At 34.8% G+C, this 20,765-nt stretch overlaps 2 protein-coding genes across 3 annotated transcripts; both read left to right on the forward strand.

Annotated features, from left to right (window-relative positions):
* Positions 1 to 575: 575 nt before the first annotated feature.
* LOC110096603 lies at positions 576 to 1,257 on the forward strand. The gene has a single exon (XM_020822641.2). The coding sequence runs from the start codon at positions 653 to 655 to the stop codon at positions 1,037 to 1,039; it is 387 nt and encodes a 128-aa protein (XP_020678300.1). The 5' UTR covers positions 576 to 652; the 3' UTR covers positions 1,040 to 1,257.
* Positions 1,258 to 10,683: 9,426 nt separating this feature from the next.
* On the forward strand, positions 10,684 to 16,526 carry LOC110096593 (protein PHOTOSYSTEM I ASSEMBLY 2, chloroplastic). 2 transcript variants are annotated; one of them, XM_028695624.1, is made up of 6 exons: positions 10,684 to 10,966; positions 11,868 to 11,965; positions 12,324 to 12,504; positions 15,596 to 15,688; positions 16,190 to 16,349; positions 16,447 to 16,526. In XM_028695624.1, the coding sequence occupies exons 1-5, from the start codon at positions 10,870 to 10,872 to the stop codon at positions 16,318 to 16,320; spliced, it is 600 nt and encodes a 199-aa protein (XP_028551457.1). In that variant the 5' UTR covers positions 10,684 to 10,869; the 3' UTR covers positions 16,321 to 16,349; positions 16,447 to 16,526. The 2 variants fall into 2 exon arrangements, with proteins under 2 accessions (XP_028551457.1, XP_020678283.1); XM_020822624.2 differs by having other exon boundaries at positions 10,685 to 10,966; positions 16,190 to 16,526.
* Positions 16,527 to 20,765: the final 4,239 nt, after the last annotated feature.

Genomic DNA, 20,765 nt, shown 5'->3' on the forward strand with positions numbered 1-20,765 from the left:
ATAAAATTATAATTTAAAAGAAAATATGAATTAGATAATTCATTCTTATTTAAGTATAATTAAGTTGATTTATAATCATTAAATTTATTTATAAATAAATATAATTTATAATTAGTAAATTAAAAATATTATATTTAAAATAAAATTTATGACTATAATACTCTTCCTAATTAAATTTTAATGAGGATATTTTAATTCAAAAATTTTCCCTTAACATGATATAACAATTCGAATTAATGTCAATTTTTTTTTTTATGAAATCAATATATTCTATTTTTAACACTTTTAAAATATTTTAATTGCATTTATGCCCTCAGAAGGGCTTCCAAGCTAAACCAAGGCATCCATAAATGCAAAATTGATTTAAAATTCACTTATTATGTAATATTTACTATGATTACAAATACTCACTTAGGCTTTTGTATTTAACCATGCCCTACTTTAGCTTTTGCACCCTCCAAAGAATAAATATTTAATTAAAATCTTATAAGATATTAAAATATAAGAATTATAAACCATCATTGAGCACTTAATCACCTAACAAGCCTCCATAAAAGCCCCTCCTCTCTCCTTTCTTCTCACCTTGCACAAAGATCCCATAAGCCTCAACAGAAGAAACAGAGAGAGATCAGAGAGAGACAGAGAGAGAGAGATGATGAGCCAAAGCTACTACTATCAAAACATGGGCTCTTCCTACTCACAATCCCCTCCTATTCCTCTCCACCTTTTCTTCTTCCTCCTCACACTACTTCTCTTCATAAGCTTGTCATGGTATCTTAGCTATGAGTCGATATTAGAGAGCATAATGGATCAAATAAAGCTATTGCTTATCGCATCGCCGCTCGTGCTTCTAATCGTTGTTCAATGGCTATCGAGTGGCTCCAAAGGGCGGCGAACGGTCCCCTTCTTCTCGGTGTTGCCTGAGGAGAGGGAGGCCCTCCATCGAGCCGGCGGATCGCCATGGGGTGTTGGCTTTCTTCTTGTTCTTCTCTTGCTCATGATCTCTTACAAGTCTTGTTTTCAGGAACTATGGTTTTAGCACGTAATTAATAGAAAATTATATGTATAATTTTCTATTAGTTTTGTGTTGATTGACAAATGCTACATTTTATGATGGTTAATGGCAGAGATCAGTGTTTGGCTTACTTTGTTTGTAGCGATTATACATTTTAGTTACAGAAGTTTATATATCTGGTTTGATTTCAGATGGAAGGATTAATGGTGTTGAGCTTCTAAGTGGAAAAATGGTTAATAGTGCATATTTTCTTAAGTGGAAAAATGGTTAATAGTGCATATTTTCTTCTGTTTTCTTTGATTTTTTTAGTTGGTTTTGCTGATGAGGAGTTTATAGTTAATGGCTGCATGGTATGAGTGGAAGTGAACTGAATAGCTCTCAAATTTATGAGTAAATGGAATAAAGGTTCATTAGGCAATAGTTTTCAGGCATATTTAATTATGCACATGATTATATAGATTATTTTAATTTATAAAAATAAAATATTTGAAATGTTGTATTTGTAATCATTGTAAATTTGACAAAAAAAAATTGAAAGATGGGAGTTCACTACAGAAAATTCATGAAATACAAGCAGCATTTCCGGCTGTTAAGCCGGCAGATTGATCGTCGGTAATAGCTGACAGTTGTACTGACGGATTGAACGTTGGAATTTCCGACGGTTACTAAGCCATCAAAAATCCCACCGGTTTATCATATATTCGACACAGTAACTGGCGGATTGACCTCCGATTTTAAGTGAAAGATTTCCGGCAGCTATAGTTGGAATTTTAAAACAAATATATAATGATGTTAGTTTTGTAGATCATTAAATTTTGAATGTTATGCATGCAAATGCACCTAATTTTTAATAATAATAATAACTTTAATTTTAAGTGTCATAATTTAAATTTGTAAATGAGCCAAGCTATTATACAATACTTCCAATAGCTTTTTTAATTCCACCCACACCACTATTACCATCTCACATTCTGTTCAAGTGGGCTCTTATGTCCCAAGCTCGCCTGTCCTCTTCCCTCATTGCCCCTGTCATTGAAGATGAGATTAAAAGCATCATATTCTCCAGCTCCAACTCTTCTTCACATGTTCTTGACAACTTTACATTTGATTACTTGCCCAAGATGGTCAAAATCAATTGCAATTGCCCTGATCCCAAAAGGACCCTAGGCAACTCATATCTTTGAATTTAGGCCTATCTCCCTATGAAATACATTTTACAAAATTATTGCTAAGATTCTTGCTTACAGGTTAAAATTTGCTATGCCATATATATATTATACATAGTAGCCAAGCTGATTTCTTACATAACAGAATTGCTTCAGACAATATCATTCTTGCTTCTAAAATTCTATCCCAATTCAAGCTCCAAAGGAAGGCTAAGCTATTTTGTGCAAAATAGGATATCTTTAAAGCTTTTAATCCAGTTTTTAGGAGCTTTCTTATTCAAAGGCTGGTAGATAAAGGTTTTTCCCTCTTTATTTATGTATTGGATAAACGCTTGTATTGATGAGGTTCATTTTGAGGTTTACTTCAATGGTGCTTTATACGGTTATTTTAACTCATCTTCTAGATTAAGACAAGGTTGTCATTTATCTTCTTACCTTTTTTGTATCACAATGGATGCCTTATCTAATTTATTCGATAACACGGTTAGCAACTATACCTTTGAGGGATTCTTGTCGAAGAATTCCTAATCTCACATCTTTTGTATGTTGACGATATGCTTGTGTTTGGTAAAGCCATACCTAATAATGTTAGCACTCTGACTGATCAGCTAAATACTTTTGAAACCCTATATTATATGAGAATTAACAAATATAAAAGCTTTGTTTGTTTCTCTATTGGTTGTGTCTACTCTAAGGAAATTATTAATGTCTTGAACTTGAAATTAAAAATGGGGGAGTCTAAATTTGTGTACTTAGGGATCCATATTTCTCCTTACATGCTACGGATCTCTGACTTCCAGTCTCTTCTTCAAAAGGTATCTTATTTATTTCATGGTTGGAAAACTAAGTTGCTATCCATTGCATGTACACTTAAATACATTCATTTTATCATTTAAAATTTCATTTTTTACTGGATCAGAGGCTCTATAATACCAAAAAAATTCTACAAGAATATCAATAAACTATGTGCCCGATTTTTGTTTCATGGGAAGATTAATGTGAAATAGCTTCATCTGATGTCTTGGAATAGAACTTATTTGCCTAAAGCATATGGTAGTCTCGACCTACTTGTTATACAGGCCCTATCTCATGCCTCTAGCTGCTCCCTCATTTAGAGGATTATCTTGTTAGACATCTTACTTGGTCATTAGAATAGCTCCCTCCTTATGACTTCGATCAATGAATCAATAAATCTTAAGAGTATCACATGGATTAACATATCATACATATTATATCAATAAGTAATTTAGTATATCATTTCATCAAAATAGACATTATCCATTCAACACATCATTGAATACATATTAGTTATGTCAATCATTTCAATCCAATCATATTCCAATATTATTAATACATAGGGCAACACTTATATTCAACCCATTTTCAATATGCCTTTTCTTTACTCATTTTACCCAGAAATTCCTATAGACATATTACTTAGTGAAATTGTAATAAAATCATATCAAATTATTCAGAATGATCAAATCTATAATATATCAAATATAACACAATCAAAGCTTATAAAATTAAGAGATAATACATTTTTTGTATATTTAGAAGAGATTAAATTTGTAGAAATCAAAATCATCAAAACTAAAAGTAAGAATATAGTAACTTATAATGAATAGAATAATTTTTGTAATGAAAAGGACAAACAAAAATGACCCAAAACCTTTTGCTCCCCTTTCTCTCCTCCTCTTCTCCTCTCTCCTTCTCCTTTGATTTCTTCAGGGGCAAGTAGTGTGAGAGCGAGGGGAGAGGGGAGATGGAAGAAATATTTATATTAAAATATATGAAAATGTTGTTAGTGCCCTAGCACCGTAGCACTCAGACCCAAACACCGCAGCACTACATGTTAAATTCAGAATTACTATAAAATAGAGACTAAAATGCTTTATCGGAGATTTTTAGCACCATTACGTTTTCAAGCATAGCTTCATAGTTCTATAAAACACAATGTCGAAGTGCTCTAGTTCAAATAAAAACTTAATGTAATTTTTTTTAATACTATTCATATTTTCGGGTTATTGCACTTCCCTCCCTCGTTCCCCGACTTCCTCTGCCATGAAATGGCTTCCATTAACATCTCCAATGACACAACAAACCCCCTTTCTTGGTGTGGCGTTTTGATTTAGACTAGCATATGTTGTAATTCATGTAAGTATTTTGTGAAATGTTGTTCTATTTATTCATTTAGACTTCATTTGTGATAACTTTTTTTTATTGTTTGCTTTTCAGACTGCAACACAGTTTTTATGTGACCACTACTTTTTCATTGCTTTTAAAATATTTTTATATTAGGAAGCTATTTTTTATAATAGGTTTAAAAAAAGTTATTTTCTCTAAAACAAATTTATAAAAAGCTGCAAATGTCTCTAACCAACCCTTAATCATTTTTATTGAGCTTTACATAGTTTGTGAGCATCATTCACACATGTATATAGGTTTTTTTCTAAGAAATTTTATCATATATGCAAAACATGAAAAAAATAAAAAATAAAAGTTGTGCATCACAAATAATGAAAACATTTACTCAAAAAATATATTTACATAAATAGATACAACCCCTAAATTAGGGAACTTGCATTTAAACCCTGAACCTACATTAGAGAATATGTATCTAAGTTTAAAAAGGACTTTAAGCCATGAAAAATTGCAAAGCCTAATATAAGAGATAAAATGAATAAATGACAAATGTAAATTCATTTTAAAATAGCTTATAAACTGTTTGGTAACTTGCAAATTCACTCAAGGTAGTAGGTGAATTTTTGTACTTAGTCTTCATTTGAAATATTTTTATTTTTTAGTAAAAAAAAATTAAGAATAATGAAAAAATAATAATTAAAAACTGTTTCAAATGAAGTCTTAATTTCAAAAAACTTAAATGAATATATATTAGGGAAGTTTTCGCAAAATCACAATTTGCTTTGTAATAAATTAATAATTATATAATTTTTTTTTTTGGGTAAAATGAGGGCTTGGCCCATTCTATTAAAAGACAAAATGATTACACTTTAAAGAAACCAAAAAGCATTGCCACAAAAAAAAAGGCAAGCAGTGAACAAAACTATAAAACAAAAATGAAGAAACAGAAAACAGACAAATAGTCTGTAGCCAGGACTCAGAAATGAGAAATAATCATTAAGCAATTAGCCTCCTTTGGTTGCCCGTAGACCGTCCAAAAGGAGCGGCAGGGTTCATCATCGTCCTGAGCTCAAAAATAAACCTGCCGTTGTATCCAAAATCCCTCTGAAACGAAGCAGCGTCAGATTTGGAATAGAGCAGCAATAAAAATTGCTACCAGCACATCCAAAACTGAAATTGAATGCCTGCCGAATATCACCAATTCCCTCCAGCAAAACAGTAGGGCCATATAAGAGTTTGGCGGAAACACAGAAAGACAGCCTCTTAAAGCCGAAATACCACCAGCAATCACAAGCAGCCCTCCAAAACAAATTCCAGCATATAACCGAACACATCAGCAAGCCAAGGAACGAGTTGAAGTTCACAGAGTATATGCCTGCCCAGTTGATACCAGCAAACCAAAAGAAGCACAAAGAAACCATTCCAGAAAAAATCCAAACCAAATCACTGGCTAGAAGTAGGATAACATAAGCTTTTCTTTTATCAGCTTTCCCCATTTCCACGTTTCAAGCTTAAGATACACAACTCTAAAAACCTTCTTAGATAGAGATATAGCACAGACATCCCTCCCCATATGTTTCCTCGAGTTACGCTCCAACCAAATAAAATATACAGCAACATTTAGGATAAGCAAAACACCCAGTTTAACCTCCCTAGAGATATCCAATCCAGCAATAAATTGAAACGCTTGAGAAAGATTGGGTCTTAAAAGAAAGCAATTAAACTGGGGAATGAGCCTGCAAATAACTTGAAAAGAGTAATCACATTCAAAAAGGAGATGCGCCGTATTTTCAGGATGAATGTGACATAGAGGACAGAAAATGTCCGCAATGGCAATATTTCTCGCAGTCAAGGCAGCAGAGGTCTTAAGGCCATTAGAGAGAGCCATCCAAGAGTACACAGAGTGTCTAAGTGAATGTTTTTTATGCCAAACCAGGTTAGCCCAATCCACATCACTTTCCAAAGCAAAGTATTCTCTGTAAAAATCCTTGAAAGAAGCATTTTCGTTGTTATCCCATGTTATATGTTTAGACTTACAGTTGGAAATAGGAATGGCATAAAAGAATTCCAACGTGTGCCGGCTAAGGGAATTAGGGAGAGCCCAGGAATCACCATTCATCCAATTAGCTAGGGAGATAGAATCTTGACAACCAGTAAGATGTTGAAAATCTGGATTGGAATCCAGAAAATGACCATTAGGACACCAGTGATCCCAGAGAGTAGCATTGAAGCCTACCTGCAAAAGAGAGAAACTTGGCTTTCCAACCAGAAAGCATGTTAGTAATCTTGTCCATGAGAGGGGAGAAATCGGTGAGCTTGGATCTCCCCAAGGAAATGGGGATGCCCAAGTAGGTGATTGAGGTAGAGCAAGAGTGGATGTGAAGGGCTTGGGCAATGGAGGAAGAGATGGTGGCAGAGGGGGAAAAAAGCAGGGTGCTTTTGTGGAGGTTAAGGGTAAGACCAGAAATAGAAGAGAATAGGTGAAGAATAGCCATAAGGTTGTGACAATTGTGAGGATTTGCTTTGCCAAAGACTAGCAAATCATCAGCATATATAGGAGAGGTGTGACAAGTGAAACCCATCAAATTGGAACCCTTCAAAATTATTCAAATTAGAATTATCATCAATAAGGCAAGAAAGGGCATCCATGACAAAGCAGAAAAGAAACGGACTAAGGGGACAACCTTGTCGAAGCCCTGAGGAAGAGCCAAAAAAACCTTGAAGACCGCCATCAATACAGATGGAAAAGTTGATATTGCTAATACATGCTTTTATCCAGTGGATGAAAAGAGGAGGAATACCCTTCTGAGCCAACCGAGCAAAAACAAACTCCCTCGACACTGTGTCGAAAGCTTTCTTGATATCGAATTTAGCACAAAAGAATTTATCCTTATGCACCTTAGAGATGAAACCAAGAATTTCAGCCGCCAAAATAGTATTATCTGAGGAAATCCTGTTAGCAATAAACGCAGCCTGGCTTTGATGGATGAGCTCTGACATATAAGGCTTAAGCCTAGAGGCTAAGATCTTAGCAATAATTTTGTGGAAAACATTACATAGAGAAATCGGCCTAAAATCTTGAATAGAATCTGCATGAGATTTTTTTGGAATGAGGGCAATTGCAGTTGCTTTAGCACGATTGGGAAGATAACATTTTTTGAAAAAAGATTTGACAGCCAGGCAGACCGAATTCCCAGTAATAGGCCAAGTTTTTTTATAAAATTCTGCATTGAAACCATCAGGGCCCGGGGCTGAAGAAGAGCAGCCAGAGAAAATAGCCAAACGAATTTCCTCATTGTTAACAGGCAAAGTGAGAAGAGCCTTTGCATTATCAGAAACCATAGCACCAACAGGAATAGAGAGAGTGTTGCTGAGTGGAGGATTGGGAGAATTGTAAAGGTTTTGAAAATGATTAATTATCCCATTGAAATGCGTGTTCTGAGTATCATCACAAGAAGAGGAGTTAATAATACATCTATTAAGAGATGTCCTCACATGAATCTTTGAAAATAAGAATTTGAGGTCCTCTTCTCCATGTTTTAGCCATTTAACTTTGGCTCTTTGAATGATCCATTTTGCTCTTAAAGAGTTGTAGAACGCAAGATCTAAATTGACCTTTTTAAGATTACCGCAGAGCACAGAGTTAAGAGGGTCCATATCAACAAGGTTTTGATAATATTGTTGAGTCGTAGAAAGCTCCTTGCATTTAACCTCGAGAAAAGATGAGGATTCCCAATTCTTTCCCTTAATACCTTCTTTCAAGGTATTAAGCTTTTGATACAGGCTATGTATTGGATTACCAACAGTAGGTGTTTCAAAAGTAGCTAACAGTAAATCCCAGAAATCCGGGAATTTGCACCAGTAATTTTTGAACATGAACCTTTTTTTGCCAACCCTTTTGATATTATTCTTCAAGAACAAAGGCGAATGATCTGATACCAAGCTATTCCCAACCAAATAATGAGAGTTGGGAAAAGAAGCAAGCCAAGCTTCATTAATGAGAAATCGATCCAGTTTGAGGTGAATGGGGTTGTCCTCCCTTTGATTAAACCAAGTGAAAAAATTTCCCGAGGAAGGAAGATCCACTAGGTTGCAATCAAAAATGAAAGAGTTAAAAGTAGCCAGCCTTGAGACATTTAGATCAACTCCACCAGACTTTTCAGAAGAGAACCGACAAGTATTAAAATCACCACAAACTGCCCAAGCCATTCCATTATTAGGACAGCACTTTCTAAGTTCATCCCAAAGAAGGTTCCTTTCCTCAAAATTATTGGAAGCATAAATCACACTAATGAGAAAGGGAGGGTTAGACCCATAAGTAACAGTCCCAGTAATAACTTGCTTGGAGATAGATGATACCACAAAAGAGATCTTATTTTCATTCCATTTAATCCAAATCCGACCTGGATTCGCCAAATGGAAATTATTTATGCTCTTCTCATTCTCAAAAACATAGTGAGTCTTACAAAACCAAGGATCTTGCAAGTTAGAAGCCATGATTCTGTTTTCCAGGATACAAAACATGTCTAAATCGTGGTCTGTTGTCAACTTCTTACAACAAAAAACTTTGTCAGGGCTATTGAACCCCCTGACATTCCAAATCGCTAAATTTGGAAGGATCATGACTTATTGCTGTTTTTAGGGCCTTTCTTGGAGCCCTTCCCTCTAGTGTTTTTGTGAGGCTGGTCAACAGACTTGGAAGTGGGGGGAGAGGGTTTATTGGTAGGAGGGGAGGAAGAGCTGGCCGAAGCCGTCTGAGAGAGCTCATTGAGACAAGCTTCCAAATTGCTGTTGGATATGGCGTCAGAGTCAGCTATGAGATTCAGTAAATTGAATTTATTAGGTGAAGTAGGAGATGAAGCTTTCGGAGGAGGAATTTTTGGAGAAGAAGTTTCAGCCAGGTCGGAAGCTGGCTCTGAAGAGGAGGAAGTCGGGATCGTGGGAGAATTGAGGTTTGGAATGTTTGCAGGAGCAATGTTGGGAGTCTGAGACTTGGACAGATCCAACATTTGTTCAGTGGATTGGGGAAGAAGAGAAGAGGACTCCTTAGTAGAAGTTTCTGCCACTACAGGAATTGTAGGAGGAGAGATATTGGTATGGTGACTTTCTGGTAGAGGATGAGATAGGATGAGAGATTTTCCAGGGGAAGTAGAGGAACGAGGAGATGGAGTAGGTAAGATGCCAGTAGGATTGCTGGACGGAGGCCTGGGCCTGCGGCTGGAACTCCTACCGCGAGGAGGTTTTGGAGGAAGAATGGCAGGTGGGTTAGGATTAGGATTAGGATTAGATGGACAGGATTCAGAAGAGTGGTTGAAAGACTTACAAAAATCACAGATAGAGGGCCGCCATTCATATTGAATCACCAGATTGAAAATTTTTCCTTCAACCGAAATCGGGACCGTAGCTGGGTAAGTTGCGGAAGAGTCAACAAGCACACAAACTCTTGCATAAGTCAGTCTGGATTTTGAGGCGGTGAGGGAGTCAACAGCCACGGGGTTACCAATTTTAGTCGCAATCTTAGAATCCCGATAGGGGTCCAGCAGCAGAGCGGCAAATCATGGATTTTAAACCATATCGGAATACTTGTAAATTCATCACGTTTTGGGCTGAAATGAGAAGTCCATTTGCGAAAAATGAAGGGTTTCCCGAAAATGAACCAAGCTCCTTTGTTCCAAACCATCTCAAAATCTTCACGACATGAAAACTTGAAAAGAAAAAAACCGTTGCTGAGGGAAGTTAGCTTGATATTACCTTTGAGATCCCAAAGCTTCTTAACAGCGTTAAGTAGAGATTCATAGAAAGGTCGTTTACCCAAGGAGTACCCAACCAGCGCAAGATTCCATTCTTCGACTGCATCAGCAATATCGACCGTCGGAAAGTCGATAATCTCTTCAGGCGTCGGCAGGGAGGAGATAGAAAAATCACCTACAGAAGGCGGGTTGGAAAAAACCCGGTCCCAAGGTAAAGGGGAAGGAGAGCCAGCGAAAGTGGAAGAAGAAGCATTTGGCAGAGGAGGGAAGGAGGATGGGTGAAGGGAGGGATCCATAGGAAAGGATCCCTCCGTGAGTGGCGGGAGGCGGAGGCGGAGAAAAAATGCGATGCGGGAACGAAAAAAACCCTAGCAGAGTTTCTCACACTAGAAAATTAGAGAAAGATTTCCTCCTCTCTTTTCTTTAATGTATATAATTATATAATTTAACCAAGAAAAATATAGGAGAAAGGCTCAGAATTTCTTGTGAAAAATCTAAAAGTTCCAAATTTCAATCTATTTATGGGAAAAGAAATAAAAAAACCATTTTTTAAAGGTGATAAAAAAACCATTTTTTTTAAAGGCGAGCAAGTAATTTTTCCTCATCGTGAGATGTTAGGATGGTTCTCTTATCTCTTGATTGGCGCTAAGTAGCACACTCCGCTCCCGGCTTCACCATTTTCCCTCTCCTCTCCGCTTGTGTTCTTTTGCTTTTTCGGAGCTAGCACCGAGAGAGCGAGCGAGGGAGAGAGAGTGAAGGGCGGGAGCCCAGCGAGAGAGAGAGAGAGAGAGGAATGGTTAGCAGCAGCCAGCTATTACTCTCATGGCCGCCCCCTTTGGCGGTCTCTCCCCGCAGTATTAGTGGAGGAAGCAGCAATAGAATCGGTGCAAGTAAGTTTTTTTTTTTCTCTCTCTCTTTACCCAGGAACTAGGTAAATTTTAGAAATTTCTGGTGTACATTCACTTTCATCTGTCGATGAAAAGAAGTTCCGCAAACTATTTCTCCCCCCTTTTCCCGTCTCACAACAGCCCTTCCACTAAATTCCACAGAAAAAATCTGTGTTGGTTAATTTAGGCACTCTATAGATTATTAAGCTTTTGTCAGGAATGATTTATATACTTTTCTATTTTATCAACCAGGGTTCTATTCTTCCTTCTTAGCTAAAGTTTCTTTCTATTATTTAAAAAACTTTATGAAGGTTCCTACTCTTTCTATTGATTGATGTGTTCAATTCTTATACCATTTTGAGATTATTCTTCTAATTTCTTGTGAGATATTGCCATTTCATTGTTCTGCAAATGCTAATGAATTCTTATCAAGTGTTTCAACAAGTAACAAAACAAGATTTGTAATTGCAAGCTCTATTTACTTGTAGGGAGATTTATTTACATGGCACCGAAATCTTCCTTATTAAAAAAACTAACATTTGGTTTCTAAAATGAGTTATCAAACTCGTGTATTTGTGTGTGCCATGATTAAATTATTGAGAATTCTTTGGTGATATGCAACAACCTTGAGCATCGCCTCGTCTCTTGCTTATGAAAGGAGGTCTAGGTTATATCTGAGCTTTTCCCCGTTGTTTTGTTTCACTCTTCTAGATTTGAGCAATGTTGTTGTAAATAGATGTAATTTGGTGTTAATTTCATAAGTAAACAAGATTTGGGTGTAGTTGGGTCTTGTGCTCTTAGATACTTGCCTTAAACGCTTACCTATTTATAATTTATATCCTGTCATATTCATTCAGGTTAATCCTATCCATTGTTTTAATTGCTTTATGTTTTTCTGCATCAGCACCAATCAACAGAAAATTAGTCAAATTTCAGATCAAATGTAACTTGAAAGATGAAGCAAAGGAGGAAGATGAAGCTACATCTTCATACCAAGGAAAGGTGAACTTTCTACAAGATTGTGCTTGCTATACTTTCTTAGGACCTTCAAATGGTCAATTTTAGTGTTGTACTTATCTCAAGTACATTGGATGCTGTTGTATGTTGCTGTTGAAAATCTCTTGGAATTATATATATGATTCTTTCTTAGGCTTGCATGCAATCATAATTGGTCACTAGGTGATTTTATTGTCTCTTGGTAGCTTATTTTGCTTCTATAAGCAGTAGTTCAATGATAAGGAAATAGCTTCTTATATGTTGAAATTCACAATTTTTTTGTTCTATTTGATATGAATTTTTAGCCTTAATTTATTGCTTGTCTTTTTGGGCATTTACTCAATGCCTTACACTACCTGTGCAGAGATCTGATGCGAAGCCTTCAAGACGTAAATCTATTGCATGTTTATGTGCGTCTCTGGTTCTAATAAATCTTTCAAAAAGTTGTATTGGTACATCTAATGGAGTTGCATCAGACCTGATTGATGATTCCTTGAAAGAAAAACCTGTTTGTCGAAATTGTGGGGGCTCTGGTGCTATAATATGTAAGGATCTTTTTTCCTTTTCCCTTTGTTTTGTTTGTTTTATTTGCATATCAAGTCGTTTATATTTGATTAACTTATAAATGTTAAATGAGCAGTGACAACTGACAACTACTACTTGAATGTTGCATGTCAGAATCACTATTTACATGAGAATCTACCAGAAATATTATGTTTTATTTTCTATCAATTCTTTATTTATTGGATTTTTAGTTTGAAATGAATTACTACAACAATAACAATAACATCAAGCCTTTTGTCCCACTATGTGGGGTTGGCTACATGAATCCTTTTTCTCCAGTGTGTCCTTTTAAGGATCAAATTCTCATCTAAATCTAATAAAGAAATGTCATTTCTAATATTTTATAACCAAGTCTTTTTTAGGTCTACCTCTACCTTTCTTAATATAAGTCAAATCTAACACCTTTACTTTCTTAACCGGGTCATCGGAAGTCCGTTGTTTTATGTGATCAATCCATCTAAAGCGACTCTCTCTAATATTATCTTCCAATAGAGCTACTCCAACCTTTTAGCGTATATGCTTATTTCATATCCTATCTCTAAGGGTAAAATCACTCATCCACCTAAGCATCCTCATCTCTGCAACACTTAACTTAGTATTATGCTTCTCTTTTAATGGCCAACATTATGCACCATAGAGCATTGCAGGTCTTAGCACCATCTTATAGAATTTTTACTTAAGTTTGAGGGAGACTTTTCTATCACACAACAAACCCGATGCATTCCTCCACTTTAACCATCCGAATGAATTACTAAATGAAATAAATATTTATAGGATTATGCGCACTGAAGTCGAATATATTTTCAGTACTTTTTGCCCACGTGGTTGTTGTTAATGCTTTTAATGCACTACTGTGTAGTTGTCCAATAACCAAGTTCCAAAATCTGTTAGTTATCTAGCTTGTAAGAAAGTTGACAAGTGCCAAGAAGCATTGTATTGAAGTTCATTGATTTTATAAGCATGAAAGATGAAGCATTAGTCGATAAAGGTTTTCTTGGCAGATGCCAAGTTAGGCTTTGGACTGAACTAGTTGCAAGCTTAGGTGTTAGGATGTCAAAAAGAAAAACACTGTTAACATTCAGAACTAGTTAAAAAGGGATCACAACTTTAGAACTACTTGGATTGACTGAGCGGAAGTTGATAGAATAATTAAAGGAGAAAGGAGTCTCTTATGAATTTGAATATAATATTCTTTAGAAAAGTAGATGGATTATGTTCGACAGTGTAAAACAAGTCTATTTGGGTAAAATTAGAAATTTGTTTAGTAGAAGTGCATTTTTCTAAGTCTTCTCTCAATCTTCTTTCTCATTCTCATTCTCGCATAAAGAATCTGGATGGAAGATATGTCCTTCAAAATCTCCTGATGTGAACCTTTCTTGTGGTCTTAGGTTCTCTATTTATTGGTGTTGTTGGGTTATGAAAGCAGGATGCGGACCTATGCTCCTTGTGAGGCACTAGGGGAGTAAAAAAGGCTCAATGTTTGTGAACAACTTGTTTGGGTTGATAAATTTCTGTGTGGCCATTCATTAAGCAAGCAAGTTAAGCTTGATTTTTGAACTAGAGTATGGTTTGGCATGATTTTTTTTTTCTCGTATCATTATTTCTCAGGACTAAGTTTGGCATGAGTTAGATACATGTAAATATATTTAAAAATAAATTTATATTTGTTAGACCAGTCCAAGAAGGACCTGTCCTGTGGCCAAAAACCAAGGCCGGCCCGCCTTGTGGGGCTCATTATTTGAATGCAAAATTAATGAGGATGGGGCGGTTTAGGAGGGAATTAAAATTGGGAGGGACTTTTTAGTAATTATCATTATATTTGTATTCTCTAAATAGATGGGAGAGGATTAGGGTTATGTTATGTTTTGATAAATTTGGTTTTCTCTTAGGTTTGTTTGGGCTCTAGCTATCGGCTAGAGATTGGGAGAGCCGGATCTTCCTCTCGAATTGAAGATTCATTGTATCTTATTTGTTTTCTTCAATGTTTCATCAATTATCAAGTTTTCCTTGTGTTTTGCCACCAAATTTCTCTCAATTTATATTTTTATCTTGTTGAAATTCCAAATTTCAGTCATGTTCTTTCGATTTCTGCAAGTATTTCCTAACAATATCCTCATGGGATCCTCATAGGATCTTTAAGACACGAGATGAATGCATAGAGGTCCTCATGGAAGATGGGATCTTCGCGGCTTAGAATCATCAAGATATGGCGTTGCTCTCAAAATGAGATCAAGATGAGCGGTTTGAACCAAAAGCGATGAGGTTTACTTGAGATTATCTTAGGTGTCGAGACAGAGACTTAAGATCGTTGTTTTGATGCTATGTTAGAAATCATAAAAAATTATATCTTTACTTCTTTCAGTATGGTGCTAGTACATGCATGCCTATATAAAAGTAAGAGAAGAGAGCAATAAAAAAAACAATAAAGGAGAATATCATTAATAATGAGGTTATATTGTAAAAACAAATATTATATATTCTTACCATAAACAAAAACCACATGGTATAATATTGATCTGATAATATAATTACCTTAAAACATTTTTTAAGGTAGAAAAAAATATAAAAATAGCAATGTTTGAAGGAGACTTTAAATCCATCCAACCATTTCATTCGTCATCCTTCTGTTTGTTACAGAGCTTCTTCTTCATTTTTAATCTCTCTAAGGATTCTAAGGTCACTTTAGGCTACATCAACCGTATATAGCTAGCTTTTATTTATCCCTTCATAGTGGTTATGTAGCCTGATTGATTAGATAAATGGAATTTTAATAAAGTATTCTGATGAGTCTTCATTACTACAAGAGGAGAATAGCAAATGCAGTCTATTATTCTGCCTATCTTCATTATTATGACTATTGGCCCTTTTTAAGTCTATATTACACATTAAGGCCATGATTTTCTTAGGCTTTGTTTAGGACGGCTTTCTTACTGCTTCTTAAAACAGCTTTTTACTCAATGAAGTCTTGCACTTTGCAGTTGGAATTTGTGTCCTAAAATTTATTTCACATGAAGGGCGTATTTTTGACCTAACATTTGATCTGATCACAGAAGCTCACTTGTGTGAAATTAGGTGACATGTGTGGAGGCACTGGAAAATGGAAAGCTCTCAATAGAAAACGGGCAAAAGATGTTTATGAGTTCACCGAGTGTCCTAACTGTTACGGTATGCCTTCAATATTCCATCATACTTGATGAAACTTCAAGTAGCAATCATTCAGGTTTCGTTTGGAACAGCTTTTTTACTGTTTCTTAAAATAATTTTTTAGTACAAAAGTTAAAAATTTTGTACTCAAATGCTGCTTTAAGAAGCAGCAAAAAAGCCGTCCCAAAAGAATCCTCAGTATTTTTTTTTAAGCTGCTACAATATTGCATCATACATAATTTTGAACTGCTTCTGCTATCATTTCCTACTTCTGCTTTGAAAGTTAGAAGAGTAAGGCTTCGTTTGGGACGGCTTTTTATGTGCTTCTTAAAGCGGAATTTTAGTACAAAATTTTAATTTTTTTAATTAGAAAGCCGCGTTAAAAAGCAATAAGAAAGCCGTCCCAAATGAAACCTAAGTTTCATAATATCTTCAGGGAAATCATTATTCCACTTTGAAAGGCAGTGTAGTGCCTGCTTCTGCTTACTTGAATCTTCTGAGACTACTGTTTTCATGCTACAGGTCGTGGAAAACTGGTTTGCCCAGTTTGTCTGGGAACTGGTTTGCCGAATAACAAGGGACTTCTCCGGCGACCCGAGGCACGAAAACTACTCGACAAGATGTACAATGGAAGGCTCCTTCCTGGGTACTAGGTGTTCGCTGCATTTGCTTACACATTAAGGTTTTGTCTGGGACAGCTTTCTTACTGCTTCTTAAAACAGCTTTCTTGTATAAAATTTTAATTTTTACACTAAAAAATAGTTTTAAGAAGCAGTAAGAAAGCTGTCGCAAATGAAACCTAAACCTGTAGGATTCTTTTCTAGAGTGCCATTTTTGCTATATCATCCTCATTAACATAGCATGATTTCCATGCGCCTATGCATCCATTAAGCTTTCGACGAAGGATTGAAAGGTTTCGTTTGTATGAATGGGGTTGAGGGCATCTCCAATCAAAAAACTTATTTTACACTCTGAAATATAATAATACTTTAAAATGCAATAGCTCGTTTCTAACTAAATTTTATTTCATAACATCAAAAAAGAATATTTTGTATATATTCTTTCTCATATTTTTTAATATTTATTTTTAATCACAACTAATGTGGATTTTATCTTAATTTATATATGAATGTAGTATTTTAATTATGCTATGGTATTTTAAATTATTTAAAATGAAAAACCTACAATTAAAAAATAATGTATATGGAGTTGAATTTCATCTTAATGATGAAGAATTTATATTTTGAAATAAATATTTACCTAGTTTTCAGATTTTACAAAGAAAAATAAAATGAAAATAAAGTGTTTATAAATAGTACCACACAAGTATTGGCATCGCACTGTTCACCTTGTAAAAATGCCGATGAATTTCACGTTCAAAATGAGCTCATGGCGGATGGAAAATATATGTTTTGCATTTGGTTAGAGATGGCCTTAGGGCATTAAAACAAACATGCATATTTGGAGTTGAAATATGTTGATTAAATAGAGGTGAAGAGAGAGAGAGGGGGAGAGAGGGGGGAGAGAGAGAGGCATGTAAGTATCAAAGGAAAATAAAATTATTGAAATTTGACAGAAAAAAAAACTATCATAAGATTGTTTCACTATGAGATGATGAGCTTAATTCGACACGTGCGTGTGTGCATGCATGTTGTTGTTGATCGAAACTAATGTTTCAATTATATAAGAATTTAATGATAACAAGAGCATTTTTTTTAGTCCAAATAACTATAATTCAATCATTCAAAATTATAATTAAAAGCTTCTCAAAACATTTGACGGACCTAATGACATTTAAATTTTTAGTGTTTATAGTCAAGATGAGTATATTGGCAAGAAGAATCGATAAGATAATGATTATTTAATTTTGAGTTTATTAAGAACTAAGAAAGACCCTTCTAAAACCTTCAATGTAGCATTATGACAAAAATAATTAGGATGTTTCATCTAGAAGTTTATAAAATAGGTCATGCTCCTATACTTTGAGGAGGATTCTATATGAGATAATTCAGGGGATCATAATATTTCAAAGCTCACTTACAATTGACAGAATTGATGCCCATGACTAATACCAGCTATTGGCATCCATCATATTCATCATTGATCACCATTGAATAACATTAAAGACCGCCACTAATACTCTATATTGACTAACATTGAACAATGCCAAGCTCCATCAATTGTCACCAAATACCGCCTAAAGATGTCACTGTCCCCTATTTGTCGTCACTTGCCACCCATTAATATGAGTATATTAAACAGAAGAAGAATCAATGAGATTATGATTATTTAATTTTGAGTTTCTTAAGAACTAAGAAAGACCCTTCTAAAAACCTCCAATGTAGCATTATGACAAAAATAATTAGGATGTTTCACGTAGAAGTTTATAAAATTGGTCATTCTCTTATACTTTGAAAATAATTATATATGAGATAATTCAGGGGCTCATAGTATTTCAAAGTTCACTAACAATTTATCGCAATTGATGCCAATGACTAATACCAGTCATTGACACCCATCATATATTCGATTGATTACCACTGAATAACACTAAAGACCGCCACAAATACTAAATGTTGACTATCATTGAACATCATCAAGCTCCATCGATTATCATCTCACACTGCCTAACGATGTCACTGTCCCCTATTTGTCGTCACTTGCCACCGATTAATTGCAACGCTGGTCACTTTGTTTTGTAATCTCACTTTCTTTGACAGATTTACAAAGGATTACAACTTTTAATCTACATGATAAAATTGCTTTAATTGAGTTAGACCAAGTGTTATTCCTTTAAAGGAGTTTTGTAGATTAAAATATTGTTTATCTTGTGTGCTATAATCTATTTATTTGTATATTGTGAAGGATTTTATGGAACAACAAGAAGACAAGCTATCCCTCTACCATCACAATCATTCTAGGACTTACTTTTTTTGTATTAAATTGATTTTTTTAAAAGGTTAGAATGAAGGATTTGGAGCTCATTGAACTCATTGTTCATAAAATCCTCTTATTTAGCACAAATAATTTATATCTAAATTATTCATGGAATATAAATATAAAAGTTAAGCCTATTTTATTAATAGATCAGATAAGCACAAAATTATATTTGATAAATAAGAATTTAATTACCTGTAAATCCTTTTTATTTTTGGCCGTCGGATTTTTAGATAAAGGGCTACGATTTGATTCGTTTTCAACCATTGATAATGAGTGATTAAACGGCTTGGATTTATTAGGGTTTGCTCATAGGCTATAAATATATCTTTACAGCTCACTTTTATTCACAACGACAGTCCTTCGTTCGCTGTCCTCTCTATTAGATCGTGTCCGCTCCTTTTTACCCTTTCGCCACCAATGGGCTGAAGCTTCTGATCTCCCAAGTACTCTGTTCCAGCGAGCGTATCTCCTCTCACCTTCTACAGGTTCCGAAACCTAGATCTAAAATCTCAGCCCTGATTCGCTGACATCTACTGCTACCAATCTTGTAAATTTTTTTAGGTTTTATTTTTTCGTTTAGGGTTCCAATTTGATCAGGCTTGTGAGATTCATCCTCGCTGATGGTTTTGGAGCAAAGATCTTTCATGAAAGTCCAAAGGATTTCCATGTTATCGGCTTCATATATGTTTATAACTTTTAGATAAGCTTTAATGGTGATTTATACCCTTTTTTAGTTTTCTTTTTCAGATTTGAGATATTGAGTTTGTTGTGTTTTCTTCATTTTTGATCTCTTGTGATTTTGGATGAAAGCATATTGCAGTGATTTAGCGTGTTCTTTTGGCTATTTGCTAACTTCTATCATGGCAGAACTTACATTTGGTAAAATAAAAAAAATAAAAAATTAAAAAAAAAATTTGGTAACCTAGTTTGTTTGAGTTTTTTTTTTTTAAATGAGAAATTATTTTTTGGTCTCTCTTTGGATGGGATGTTTTTATAGAAATGTTTTTTTAGGAACTTCATTTTTTATTATTTCGAGAAGATTTTTTATATGTATTTTTCTGTTAGAAAATTTCATTCCCTTAACGATTTCTAAAAGCATCTTAAAAAAAAGAGGAACAACAAAAAAAAAAACCTTATATTGATTAGGATTAATAATTCTAAATTGGTTAAACCTTTTAGGGCAACTCCAAGGGAGAATTTCATTTTTCACGGCAAAATACAGCAAAACTCCAAAATGCCGTGGTGCTGCTCCAATCGAATGTCATTTTATGTGCTTTTGTGAAGGTAACGATCCTTCTCTCTTTCACGTGTTTTTTTCGAATGAGAGAGCAAAATAGCATAGGTGAACAGTGCGGCTCACCCTCAAGTAAATGGCAGAAGATTTGGCGTTTTGCTGGAGCGACTGAATGATGTCATTCGCTCGTTTGACGTTCGGTTGAAGATGTTCTTAATAGCTCTTTTATTTTTGGCTCACTAATAGATCGTTAACCTTAAAACATTGTTAGAACTTTCAGGGAATAACAATTCACATAGTTCCGAATTAAGGTTAAAATATGAGTGCTGGTTTTCTTTCTGACTATATTTACAATTACAAGATTTGAGTTTTTGGTTTGTTTTTGTTTTTAACGCTAAAAAGAATTTGGAAGAGCTGTGATGATTATAGAAAGATACCATCAAACTCTGAAAGGAGCTTTGAAAAGAATCGATGTTGAGATAATTCAACCATTTTCTGAGCTATTACTTCGGATTTAAGATATGTTTTTTTGTCTTGAAAATTGAAATTTCTGTTATAAGAGATTATGAAATTGAAGGCAATAAATTAGAGTCTCTGATGCGTTTTGTATCAATAACGTCATCAGCGCTGTACGTTGCCGAGAAGAAAACTGGGTGAGATTCTGGCAGAGTCTCTTCATTTCTGTTTGGTTTCTGCATTCGGATCCCAGATAATCGATTATTTATATTTTTTTTTCTTGAATTTGTTCAACATAATTATTGAATTTTTTTTAATACAAAATTGTTACTTTTCCCTTAAAGCTCCCCTTCTATTATTAATATTATTTATCATGATTCATATCTATTATATTACATAGGGGTGTCAATTTTGTGTCACCGGTCGGGTTTTGGTTCTCCCGAAATTGACCTGGCACCAATCAGGTCA

Source organism: Dendrobium catenatum, unplaced genomic scaffold, assembly GCF_001605985.2.
Source record: "Dendrobium catenatum unplaced genomic scaffold, ASM160598v2 fragScaff_scaffold_664, whole genome shotgun sequence".
NCBI lineage: Eukaryota > Viridiplantae > Streptophyta > Magnoliopsida > Asparagales > Orchidaceae > Dendrobium > Dendrobium catenatum.

Bases quoted from the DNA above. Each gene is read 5' to 3' on its own strand.
- LOC110096603 (XM_020822641.2), top strand. From the start codon at position 653: ATGATGAGCCAAAGCTACTACTATCAAAACATGGGCTCTTCCTACTCA.
- LOC110096593 (XM_028695624.1), top strand. From the start codon at position 10,870: ATGGTTAGCAGCAGCCAGCTATTACTCTCATGGCCGCCCCCTTTGGCG. The intron at 10,967-11,867 runs GTAAGTTTTTTT...TTTCTGCATCAG, and splicing joins CAGCAATAGAATCGGTGCAA to CACCAATCAACAGAAAATTA. The intron at 15,689-16,189 runs GTATGCCTTCAA...TTCATGCTACAG, and splicing joins CGAGTGTCCTAACTGTTACG to GTCGTGGAAAACTGGTTTGC.